We start from the raw sequence: 13,658 nt of genomic DNA on the forward strand, positions 1-13,658 counted from the left end.
AGGAAGAATTAGACTTTGCTATAGAAATTCTAGAACCTTCCCATCTTGTAGGGCTTTTGGGGGTCAGCTTTGTGCTTGTGATGGAGCAAACCAAAGAGAACAAAAGAGAGAAGAAAAGGGGAAAGTTTGCACATCATCACGACTATTTGTTGAATAAGTGAATCAGTACATGAAAGTAATCCCAATTTTGTGATTGTTGTTCTTCTCAGAGCACTTAAAGGAACTAGTTCAGAAAAAAAAAAGGGGTGGGCCCTATTCTGAAAAACAAAAAGGTCCTTGTTCATTTTGTTTCTTTTAAATGGCTCACCTCTCTGTTAACATTTCTGCCAGGGGTCAGGGTGGGTAGTTACGTGTCTACAATGAGGCTGGATAAGGGCTGCAGGGGTAAGGTCCACCTTACATTCAGATTCAGTCACCCCCTGCATTGAAGCCAGCAGTAATTCTGTTTCAAAGGAAGTCCTACTTCTAATGTGAAAACACAAATGTAATCATTCTGTGAGCACAAACACCTCAATTACCCTCTAGGATGGATACTCACTGTAAGTCCTTGGTCTCCTTTTGGTCCTTGTAACCCCTACTTAGTGGAAGAAGAGTAACAGTCAATGAAGGCTGCAACCAGTTAATGTGTACAATGACAGTAAGAGGTTAAAAATCACTTCTTGCCTGTTCTCCTTGGGGTCCGGGATCTCCAATCTCCCCTTTATCGCCTTTCTTTCCCACATCGCCCCGTTCTCCATGCTCTCCCTTTATAATACAATGAAAAGAGAAGCTTATTGTGAATATTAAAGAAAAATAAGGGAAACTCTGAAGTTTCATTTCTTTGCAACTGAGGTACCTCTTGAAGACCCATGGTTCTTGTTGGTGTGAATATACTACATGAAAAAATAGGGGGCATTTTATTTATATCCTCCCAGGTACCATAGGGGCTTCCCCCATGGCTCAGATGGTAAAGAATCCTCCTGCAGAAGACCTGGGTTCAATCCCTGGGTGGGGAAGATCCCCTGGAGGAGGCATGGCAACCCACTCCAGTATTGTTGCCTGGAAAATCGCGTGGACAGAGGAGCCTGGTGGGCTACAGTCCAAAGGGTCACAAGGAGTCGGTCATGACTGAAGCGACAGCATGCACAGGCACCATTATCTAATTTGTGATAAACTAGAGACCCCAAGGTGAGGAGACCACGAGATGCCATCTGATCAGTTCACTGACTTTAGGAACTTCAGCCATTATACAGGTTAACACCTGAATTATCTGGTATCTTCCACGTGGGTAGGTTGTAAGGATTTATTCCTCATCAGCTGGCTTTTGAGTTTGAAGAAAATGAGATTTCAAAAAGTAATCATGTTTGTAGTTAGGAAAAGAAATGCAGAAGGATTCACTCTGAAGTGGTTTTTTTTTCCTCTGAGCATTGTAAGGAGAGGAGTGACAAGTTCATGAGAGCCCTTCCAGGGATCAAGGTAAGCCACTGAGATCCTAAAGCTGAGCATTTCCCTTCTGTCCTGAGATACTTACCTTCTGACCAGGGAGGCCATGGCCTGTCATGCCCTTTGGCCCTGGGAAGCCGGGAGGTCCTTGCTCCCCCTGCACAGAATATGTGAGATGGATGGTCCTGTTAGTTTCCCAGAATAACTCAGAATATACTTCTTAGTCAGATATACATTTGCACTTTCAAAACTGCATCATGGAGACCCCCTGGTGGTCCAGGGTTAAGACTTGCCTTCCAGTGCAGGAGGGGGTGTGGGTTTGACCCCTGGTCAGGGAGGTAAGATCCCACATGTCTCCAGGGCAAAAAACCGAAACATCAAACTGAAGCAATATTGTAACAAATTCAGTAAAGGCTTTAAAAATAGTCTACATCAAAAATAATTTTTAAAATCTGCATTATCGCATTATCTAAATTTGGGGGATAAATACACATGTAAGTAAGATGAGCTTAATGCTCAATGGGATCAATGTAGTAAAAATTTAACTAATTTTTGGGATAGAAGTAAAGGGGTTGACTTATGGCATTTGTCCATTTCTGTGGTGTAAATACTCCCTCCCACCTTTGCCAATTTCAAACTATCAACTTGACATCACAAGTAACAAGCAACTGTTATTTCAGTGATGATATTATTGGTGATTTTTATAATCTTCTTTATAATTTATATATTTTTGATATGTTGAAATTGTGTATTATCTTAATAATGGAATACAAGAGGGTTTAGCAGCATCTCTCCCCAGTTAATGCCAAGGAGTGTTTATATCATTCACCATACACTGTTTGTTCCATCCCTGATCATTTGTAGTAACATAAATCTATTCATCTAAATTCAATACCTCCTAAATTTGGAATTGAATTTAGAGAAAATCACCTTTTGCTTTCAATACTTGTTAGCTTTCCCCATCATATCTTCCCATCATCTGCCGTTCCTGTACCATCTTCAAAACAACACAGGTTTACAAGGTTTTCATGATGCTGCACATGGACCAGGAGTTAACCACTAACAAGTCTACAAAGTCGTAGCATGATGCTGCTTGGACCCTGCAGCAACCCCTGCCTCACTCTAGATCATTGTAAGCAGGAAGTCTGTGGCAAAGGTCGGAAAGACCACAGGCTCCTGGAATTTGATTTGTTCACCATTAGCATCTATCTCAAAGATACCCTGACCATGATCACTAGAGTCACTGGTCTGCTCAGTAAAAACCTCAGACCAACTAAATGAGAATCAAGAGTGGGGGTAGGGATAAAATATGCATTTTTGCCATAGGAAAGCTTGAGAGCCATGGCTCCAGAAGGCAGGATGGGCTTTAGGAGGTCACTCCTGGAAGGGGCCACAAAGGGTTGCTTGGAGACCATTTTACCTAACTTTGAATTATCAACATTTCAGAGCCCCTTGTCCTAGCTCATTGACTTTCAAGCTTTTAAAACACTGAAAACCGCCCCCCCCTTTTTTTTTTTCTTTTTTGGATGTGGTTACTAATTAGTTTTATTTTTCACTTGGAGGATAATTGCTTTACAATGTTGTGTTGATTTCTGCTGGACAACAACGCAAATCAGCCAGAATTATATGTATATCCACTGCCTCTTGAGCCTCCCTCCCACCCTCCCCACCCTACGCCTCCAGGTCATCACAGGGCACCAGGCTGGGCTCCTTGTGCGGGACAGCAGCTTCCCACCAGCTACTTATTTTTCACGCGATAGTGTATATATGCCAATGCCACTCTCTCGGTTTGTCCTCCCTCTTCTCTCCCCACTGTGTCCACAAGTTTGTTCTCTATGTCTGTGTCTCCATTCCCTCCCTACAAATAAGATCATCAGGACCGGATTTCTCTATTCCACATATAGGCATTAATATATAATATTTGTTTTCCTCTCTTTCTGACTTTTCACTTTGTATAACAAGCTTTAGATTCATCCACCTCACTACACCTGACTCAGACTTACAGAACCCTTGCTTTTTACACGTGTCATAATGAAATATTTCTGATACAACATTTTATATGGAAAAACGCAAACACTGATATACCACCATATTAAAACATGAAATAGTGCGGATACCATCGAAACCCCCAAGGTACCCAATCCCGTTCCCTGAAGGAGAGAGGAAATTTGTCTCTGAATTGATATGCATCGTTCATATCTCTGCTTTTATACTTTAACTACACGCATGTATGCGCTAAAACTGTGCATGATATTGTTCTTAATATTTAAACTTCAAATAATTATACATTTATGCATATAATTTATATTTTATTTTAAATTAATATTTATTGGAGTTTAGTTGCTTGACAATGTTGTGTTAGCTCTACATATTCTAATTTGTATTTTAAATAGCAACACTATTTGAAATTTATCTTGGTACCTATATGTAGTTCTAGTTAATTTCCACTGCTCTACAGTATTCCATTAAATAACTAGACCACATTATCCTAGTGATGGGCATTTACGTGGTTTCCAGTATTTCCCTGTTACAAATAATGCTTCAACAAGTAGTCTTTTACATATCTTTGCATACTTCCCTAGGAGGGAATTCTTCCATTGAGACCAATCTTATACAGAGGAGTAAAAATAAAATGAATGTAAATGGAGATTCTCTTGTTGGTAAGTGAAGTGTTCAATTCTTCCTGCTCCCAACCGTAGCCCCTTGCAGCAGGCTGGCTTGGCAGAACTCTAAGGCACTTTTCATCTCTTTCGTGTAGAATTTCTAAATAGATGGCAGGTAGAGAGTCATAGATTTTCAACTCTAGAGGACTGATAGCAAGTTCCTTACTGTGGTCAAATTGCAGAGAATTCATTTGCTAAATGTCTCTTTTACTCTGTTAACCCTTGAGCCAAGCATGAGGCTCTAGCATGGAGGGTTTGCAGGGAGTATTTATGCACAGATGTCTCAGGTCTATCCAAGGAGACTCACCCCTTAAGAAGGCGTGCGTCTTCTCTTCGTTGCTTAGTTGGTTAAAGGAAACAGGCGGGGATCATTCTTTGTTCAAATTACAGAATAGTCACCAGGAAACCTAGTGGTGTTAGGAGCCCCAGAACCTTGGATATGGATTGGAGCCTATTGAGTAAGCCCCAAACAGTAAAACAACACTCTGATTCCAAGCTGGAGATCCAAGCAGAACAAGGGAGAGGAGGAAAATCTCTCATTTCTGTAAAGACGGCACTGCCAACACAGGAATGATGAAGAGGAATCAGTTCAGTTCAGTTGCTCAGTCGTGTCTGACTCTTTGTGACCCCATAGACTGCAGCATGCCAGGCTTCCCTGTCCATCACCAACTCCCGGAGTTTACTCAAACTCACGTCCATTGAGTTGCTGATGCCATCCAGCCATCTCATCCTCTGTCATCCCTTTCTCCTCCTGCCTTCACTCTTTCCCAGCATCAGGGTCTTTTCTAATAAGTCAGTTTGCATCAGGTGGCCAAAGTTTTGGAGTTTTAGCTTCAGCATCAGTCCTTCTAATGAACATTGAAGACTAATTTCCTTTAGGATGGACTGGTTGGATCTCCTTGCAATCCAAGGGACCCTCAAGAGTCTTCTCTAACACCACAGTTCAAAAGTATCAATTCTTTGGCACTCAGCTTTCTTTATCGTCCAACTCTCACATCCATATATGACTGCTGGAAAAACCATAGCTTTGACCAGACGCACCTTTGTTGGCGAAGTAATGTCTCTGCTTTTTAATATGCTGTCTAGGTTGGTCATAACTTTCCTTCTAAGGAGCAAGTGTCTTTTAATTTCCTGGCTGCAGTCACCATCTGCAGTGATTTTGGGGCCCAAAAATAAAGTCTGTCACCATTTCCATTGTTTCCCCACCTATTTGCCATGAAGTGATGGGACCGGATGTCATGATCTTAGTTTTCTGAATGTTGAGTTTTAAGCCAACTTTTTCATTCTCATCTTTCACTTTCATCAAGAGGCTTTTTAGTTCCTCTTCACTTTCTGCCATAAGGGTGGTGTCATCTGCATATCTGAGGTTATTGATATTTCTCCCGACAATCTTGATTCCAGCTTGTGCTTCCTCCAGCCCAGAGTTTCTCATGATGTACTCTGCATATAAGTTAAATAAGCAGGGTGACATTATACAGCCTTGGCGTACTCCTTTCCTGATGTGGAAAACAACATCTGGTTACGGATGAAGAGGAATAGGCAGGAATATATGGATCACACAGCCCAACCTCATCACACAAACTGGAAAACATGCTTTACCAAGAGTGGGCTAATAGCACCTTCTTTACTGTGACGGATGGAAGGTCTGTCTTCATACAGGCTAGGCTATTGTGCAGACTAAGTGACCAGCCCTTTAGAGTGAGGTGAAGGACAGTGGGAAGATTCCTGCCTGGAATGCTGCCACTCTCTGTTCTCATCAAAAAGAAAATTACAAGCAAAAAGAACAAGAAAGGTGTCCTCTGAAGAAAGATGTATCAGTAAATGACACTTTGGCATAAATTAGCTTTCTCAGATTTCGGGGGAGCAGGGGAATGAGGATATTTTTATTCAACCAGATCCTTGGTTGCAAGGCAGTTTGGGGTTGTCAAGGACATGCTTGACAGCACAGGTACCTTATTTGGGGAGTCAGTTGAGTTCCTAACCAGGTGTAGGGCAGATGAAAGGTTCATGGGAGAAATCTGCAACTGGCTTTGTTCCAAACCCAAGGGACAGCGTGTGTGCTCAATTACTTGGTCACATCTTACTCTTTGCAACCCCATGCCCTGTAGCTCAACAGGCTTCTCTGTCCATAGGATTCCCCAGACAAGACAAAAGACAGAATAGAGTGGGGAAAAAAGGGTCTGGGACTATGGTGTGAGGGTGAATTACTACTGGGGATTATATACTTAGAAAATGAGGGTTCAGAAAAAACTTGGTACCTTTCTGACAATTATTCAGAATAATTAATTATTTTACAATCTTTTAGATTCCTACAGCAGCTAATCTAGAACATGTCCAATAAATGTTTATGACCATTTCCTTGTGACATGAAAAGCTACTGTAGCTTCATTGCCATGCCCTGGGGGAAAAGCCTCAGACTAGCCGATTATCATGTTAGAATCAGCTCCACATTCAGGAATTTATTTTGCATTACTTCATAATGTAGACATTTTATATATCATTGTTAACATTGTACTTATTCCAGGCAGCTGGGTTTCTTATAATAAAGGCAGCTTTTTTTTTAATCACCAGTTTCCCTTCAAAATATTTGAAGGCATGAGACCACCATCACCCTAATACCAAAACCAGACAAAGATGCCACAAAAAAAGAAAACTACAGGCCAGTATCACTGATGAACATAGACGCAAAAATCCTTAACAAAATTCTAGCAAACAGAATCCAACAACATATTAAAAAGATCATACATCATGACCAAGTGGGCTTTATCCCAGGGATGCAAGGATTCTTTAATATCCACAAATCAATCAATGTAATACAACACATTAACAAATTGAAAGATAAAATCCATATGATTATCTCAATAGATGCAGAAAAAGCCTTTGACAAAATTCAACACCCATTTATGATTAAAACTCTCCAAAAAGCAGGAAGAGAAGGAACATACCTCAACATAATACAAGCTGTATATGACAAACCCACAGCAAACATTATCCTCAATGGTGAAAAATTGAAAGCATTTCCCTTAAAGTCAGGAACAAGACAAGGGTGCCCACTCTCACCACTACTATTCAACATAGTTTTGGAAGTGTTGGCTACAGCAATTAGAGCATGAAAAGAAATAAAAGGAATCCAGATAGGAAAACAAGAAGTAAAACTCTCACTGTTTGCAGATGCCATGATCCTCTACATAGAAAATCCTAAAGACTCTACCAGAAAATTATTAGAGCTAATCAATGAATACAGTAATGTTGCAGGATATAAAATTAACACACAGAAATCCCTTGCATTCCTATATACTAACAATGAAAAAACAGAAAGAGAAATTAAGGAAACAATACCATTCACCATTGCAACAAAAAGAATAAAATACTTAGGAGTATATCTACCTAAAGAAACAAAAGACCTATATGTAGAAAGCTATAAAACACTGATGAAAAAATCAAAAAGGACACAAATAGGTGGAGAAATATACTGTGTACATGGATTAGAAGAATCAATATTGTGAAAATGACTATACTACCCAAAGCAATCTATAGATTCAATGCAATCCCTATCAAGCTACCAACGGTATTTTTCACAGAACTAGAACAAATAATTTCACAATTTGTATGGAAATACAAAAAACCTCGAATAGCCAAAGTAATCTTGAGAAAGAATAATGGAACTGGAGGAATCAACCTGCCTGACTTCAGGCTCTACTACAAAGCCACAGTCATCAAGACAGTGTGGTACTGGCACAAAGACAGAAATAAAGATCAATGGAACAGAATAGAAAGCCCAGAGATAAATCCACGAACCTATGGACACCTTATCTTTGACAAAGGAGGCAAGGATATACAATGGAAAAAAGACAACCTCTTTAACAAGTGGTGCTGGGAAAACTGGTCAACCACTTGTAAAAGAATGAAACTAGAACACTTTCTAACACCATACACAAAAATAAACTCAAAATGGATTAAAGATCTAAATGTAAGACCAGAAACTATAAAACTCCTAGAGGAGAACATAGGCAAAACACTCTCCGACATAAATCACAGCAGGATCCTCTATGACCCACCTCCCAGAATATTGGAAATAAAAGCAAAAATAAACAAATGGGACCTAATGAAACTTAAAAGCTTTTGCACAGCAAAGGAAACTATAAGCAAGGTGAAAAGACAGCCTTCAGGATGGGAGAAAATAATAGCAAATGAAGCAACAAAGGATTAATCTCAAAAATATACAAGCAATTCCTGCAGCTCAATTCCAGAAAAATAAATGACCCAATCAAAAAATGGGCCAAAGAACTAAACAGACATTTCTCCAAAGAAGACATACAGATGGCTAACAAACACATGAAAAGATGCTCAACATCACTCATTATCAGAGAAATGCAAATCAAAACCACAATGAGGTACCATTACACGCCAGTCAGGATGGCTGCTATCCAAAAGTCTACAAGCAATAAATGCTGGAGAGGGTGTGGAGAAAAGGGAACCCTCTTACACTGTTGGTGGGAATGCAAACTAGTACAGCCACTATGGAGAACAGTGTGGAGATTCCTTAAAAAACTGGAAATAGAACTGCCATATGACCCAGCAATCCCACTTCTGGGCATACACACCGAGGAAACCAGATCTGAAAGAGACACGTGCACCCCAATGTTCATCACAGCACTGTTTATAATAGCCAGGACATGGAAGCAACCTAGATGCCCATCAGCAGATGAATGGATAAGGAAGCTGTGGTACATATACACCATGGAATATTACTCAGCCGTTAAAAAGAATTCATTTGAATCAGTTCTAATGAGATGGATGAAACTGGAGCCCATTATACAGAGTGAAGTAAGCCAGAAAGATAAAGAACATTACAGCATACTAACACATATATATGGAATTTAGAAAGATGGTAACGATAACCGTATATGCAAAACAGAAAAAGAGACACAGAAATACAGAACAGACTATTGAACTCTGTGGGAGAATGTGAGGGTGGGATATTTCAAAAGAACAGCATGTATACTATCTATGGTGAAACAGATCCCCAGCCCAGGTGGGATGCATGAGACAAGTGCTCGGGCCTGGTGCACTGGGAAGACCCAGAGGAATCGGGTGGAGAGGGAGGTGGGAGGGGGAATCGGGATGGGGAATACGTATAAATCTATGGCTGATTCATGTCAATGTATGACAAAACCCACTGAAATGTTGTGAAGTAATTAGCCTCCAACTAATAAAAAATTAAAAAAAAAAAAAAGTCCCCATTTCAAACCCAACTTCTTAACCATTATTTCTCAGTCTTAGATCCTTTGTGCTAAAGACATGATCTTTTTAACTTTTCAGATGACTGCTTATTCTCTGGGAGAAAGCATTCTAAGAATTGTATGCTCTAAGAGTTCTAAGGATAATGTCCAACTATTTGAATATTTTTGGTAAATCAGTGGCAAGGAATCTGCCTGCCAGTGCAGAAGATACAGGTTCAATCCCTGAGTTGGGCAGATCCCCTGGAGAAGGAAATGGCAACCCACTCCCGTGTTCTTGCCTGGAAAATTCCATGGACAGAGGAGTCTGGTGGGCTATAGTCCATTGAGTTGCAAACAGTTGCACACAACTTAGCGACTAAACAACAACAACATCTAAATATCTTAATAGATTGACGGAGGGGGTCTCTTACTGGTATGTCAGTAAACAACAGGTTTTCTTTCTAAATGTTTTCTCAGGTGCTATAATAGGAAAAAATCCAATTCATGGATGAGCAAAAAATGTAAAATGGATGTCTGGCTTCCTCCTAGGATGTAGAAAACTAGAAAAGGCAGCTTTTATTCTTAAATCCTCACCAAAGATGCTAAGCTAATCTTTGAAGTCACAACTTTCCTTGAATTTATCATAGAGCTGTGGTTGCAGCACAACCAACTTCCAGAAAACCTGAGGAAACACAGGCTCCTCCAAGGAGAGACAGGGCAAGGGCACTTACCTGCTGGAGATGACAGATATCATACCAGCTGGTAAGAAGAATCCAGCTACAGTTCTTAAAAAACTGCTCAAGGCTGAGTGTGGGCTAGTGTGAGAAGGCAGAACCCTGGGGAGCTTCAGGCACAAAGGAGATTCATAGCCACCCACCCACAGACTCTTCTGGGACCTCACCAGTGCTCAAGAGAGAGGCTGGGGACAGGCCGAGTCCCGAAGCCTTATCCTACAGGGAAAGTGCAGCAAACGTGGTCACCTTTAGAGCACCAATGATGGAACTATGGCAGCCGAGGGAAAGCAATAGGGAAAGTCTGCAGGGATGAATCCTGGGCCCAGACCTCTAGGGAGATCGCACTGCTCGGGGAGGGTAAGGGAACCGTCCTCAGCCCAGACCACTGGAGGCCTCCTGGGTGTTGACTGGACCACATAGAGCCATACACTTTAAAGGGTGAATTTTTCTGTGTATAAATAATTCTTTACTAAAGAATGAAAATGTTTCTTTTAAAATGAAAAAGAATTAATGGAACGCTTGGCAGAATAACTTAGGTCTATAGAGTAAATAATACTGTTGTTGTTGGGCTTCCCTGGTAGTTCAGTGGTAAAGAATCCGGCTGCCAACGCAGGAGATGTGGGTTTGATCCCTGGGTTGGGAAGATCCCCTGGAGAAGGCAATGGTAACCCACTCCAGTATTCTTGCCTGGGAAATCCCATGGACAGAGGAGCCTGGCGGGTTACAGTCCATGGGGTCTCAAAGAGTCAGACACAACCTAGAGACTAAAAACAACAACAACACAGAATAAATACTACTATATCAGTGATAATTTTTTAATGTTTATAATTTTCCTGTATTATATAAGAGAAAGTGCTTTTTTTTTGTATGAAAGATACTGATGTATTATGGGTAAGGGAATAGCATATCTGCAACTTACGCTTAAATGTTTCAAAAAATGAGTGATGTATGAGTCACACACACAGCATTGATAAAGGAAATGTTTAGAGTGTCTGGGTAAAGGGCTATGGGAATCAATATCCCATATCCCATAATTCTTGTATCTTGGCAACTTTTTCGTAAATCAGAAATTATTTCAAAACAAAAGTTAAAGATTAATATATAGAACAAACGAATGAAGACCCTGAATGTTTGCAGAAAGATGTCTGCCCTTGCTGTAGGCACAGAAGCATATGAGTATACAGGGACTTTACCTCCCCAAAGTTTGCAGGCCCACAAGCTAAAGGAACACTTGAGAGACTTAAAGCAAAGCCAGCATCGTGGACGCCTCCCTCCAGAGACAACTTATGCTCTTTGCATTCAGGAGGCCTGCATGGTTACTAGAAACTTGTTTCTCAGGATTTGCATCCATACCAGCTCAGTTCAGCCTTTTAGACCAACAATACTACTGTCCCACTTGGACAGTTTATAAGCCTGACGCTCATTCTTTCCACCATGCTGTGAACCAACACCCCCCGCAACTCCCGCATAGGAATGATGTAAGTGCTGCTAGAAAAGATGGAACTCAGCCCTGCACTGCAAGAAAGGGAGCCTGCAGTTACCATGTCCCTTTCCTGATGGAGTTAATACCCCAATAAAGGATAAAGTCCTTTATTAAAGTCTTGTAAGCAATAATGAAGATAATGACTTAGAACAGAGAGACGCTGTTCACATTTACAGAAGAGTACTCGGAAGCCCATGGCTGGGAGAAAGTGTTTTCATTGTTCTAGAATTTTAGCACTTGCCCATCGCCTCAGACTAAAACCTAGCTACCATATACCCGAAAGGGATTTCGGCCCAACGCACACTCACTTCAGTGAAAACACTTCACCACTTTATTTTTGCTCTTTACATCCTTTTCATTTTACTGTTGCACTGCTTTCTTCCTTCTCCCCTTCTATTTCTTGCTCAAAGGGAAAGGGCTGAAATCACCTATTATAAGTTATCCAATCCCTAATATATCCAACCCAGTCAGAGGCTTGGGTTTCTTCTCTGCCAAGATCTGCGGTCCTGTCTGAGAAATCGCAGAGGCCTGGTTACATACTGAGAAGAGAAACCTCTGGCTAGCCTTCAGTTGAGGCCAACTGGAACATTCTAGGTGGAGAAGAGCCCTTGCTGTAGACACTGCAGGAAGAGAAGGCATTTTACATTTGTACTGAATGTTCTTTGCCAGGACATAGTCATGCAACACTCTTACAAGCCTAAAGCCATCCCCATCATTCTGAAATGGCCCCCAAAGATCCTCGAGAAAGTCAACTTGTCATTCTTCCCTCTGCCTCCCCTTCTGTTTGCCTTTCCTTCTTTATGGTGGTGATTAGAGTCTTGCTAATTAGGAACCAGGGGAATTGTAAATTTTGAAAGTGGGGAGCAAAAGCTTGTTATTCAGCGGGCCTTCTGCCAGCTTGAAGAAAGAAACCAGTATTGTATTAAGATGTTGACTTAGTGGGTAACTTGTGTGGTTAGCAAAATGTAGTGACCTGCCCGAATAGTCATCTAGTATTTGGCCCAGAATCCAGGAACCATTCTATTGAAAGGGATTGTTTTCTTATCCTTCGTGGTCACTGCTGGTTCACTTTACTTTTTTTTTAAACTTTTTATTTTGTCCTGGGGTATAGTGAAGTAACAATGCTGTGATAGTTTGAGGTGAACAGCGAAAGGACTCAGCCATACATAGACATGGATCCATTCTCCCTCAGACTTCCTTTCCATCCAGGCTGCCACAGGACATTGAGCAGAGTTCCCTGTGCTATACAGTAGGTCCTTGTTGGTTATCCATTTTAAGTATGACTGCTGGTTCAGTTTAGATAATGTTACTTATGGAGCATATAGTCACCCGTGTATATAGAAGGCGCTTATCCCCTAGAACAACTCAGGGTCTAGATTTTGGCATTTCTCTTCTCCCCAAAGTTCTGCTCACAGCAATCTCCTGTTGTAACTAACAGCTGCCATTGACTATGTGGCGATGTGCAAAGACTGACCTAGGTAATGACAGACTTAGGCTGGGTCTTACTTAATTTCTGTAATAACCTGGGAGCAAGTATATAAATGATGAAACCAAGGCTTTCCCAGTTCTTCCATGTCACCTCAGATTGAACCTGGTTTCACAGCAATGCTTTGAATGGCAATTCTCTCTCCCAAATGCACAGCTGACCGTTCCTTCAGTTCTGATTTCCAATCCCTCAGTTCTATCCTGGCATAAAATAGGAACCAGGCAATTTCTCCATCACTAACCTGAAAATCAAGAGCGTCCTGTTTCTTAAAACTCTTTCCTTTGTCTAGTTGGATTCCTCTAACTTCACTTTGATATGTTATTTTGCTATGTTAATCTTCTCTGGTGGGACAAAGCCGGCCTAATGCTCAGTCAGTAAAGCAGCCCATTTGGGTATTGAATTAATGAGTGAGTTACTTGTCATCAGGGGCCCTTTGGCTGGAGTGTGGCCCTGGCTTACCTGGTCCCTGGTCAGGAAACAGTCATTATGAATTTAATGAAACATCATGGCTTCCTTGTATTGGATTGTCATTCGAATGTTGATCTAGACCCACTGTGTCTCGTGAGAGGCAGTGAAATAGTTTACTTTTTACAGATCGAGGGGCTGATTTTGATTTTGTTCCTAAAAACAGTTTAAAACTCACCATTT

General features: G+C 41.0%; 1 protein-coding gene across 3 annotated transcripts in view; it reads right to left on the reverse strand.

Annotated features, from left to right (window-relative positions):
* The window catches only part of COL28A1 (collagen type XXVIII alpha 1 chain), a 182,114-nt gene that overhangs the window by 27,219 nt on the left and 141,237 nt on the right, over positions 1-13,658 (reverse strand). For all 3 annotated transcript variants that reach the window (XM_043462670.1, XM_043462669.1, XM_043462671.1), the window contains 3 exons: positions 1,511-1,579; positions 664-744; positions 539-574 (listed from right to left, as the gene is read on the reverse strand). In XM_043462670.1, the coding sequence (XP_043318605.1) occupies positions 539-574; positions 664-744; positions 1,511-1,579 (186 nt within the window). The remainder of the gene's footprint in view (positions 1-538; positions 575-663; positions 745-1,510; positions 1,580-13,658) is intronic.

The sequence above is a fragment of the Cervus canadensis genome, chromosome 3 (assembly GCF_019320065.1).
Source record: "Cervus canadensis isolate Bull #8, Minnesota chromosome 3, ASM1932006v1, whole genome shotgun sequence".
In the NCBI taxonomy this organism is placed as follows: Eukaryota; Metazoa; Chordata; class Mammalia; order Artiodactyla; family Cervidae; genus Cervus; species Cervus canadensis.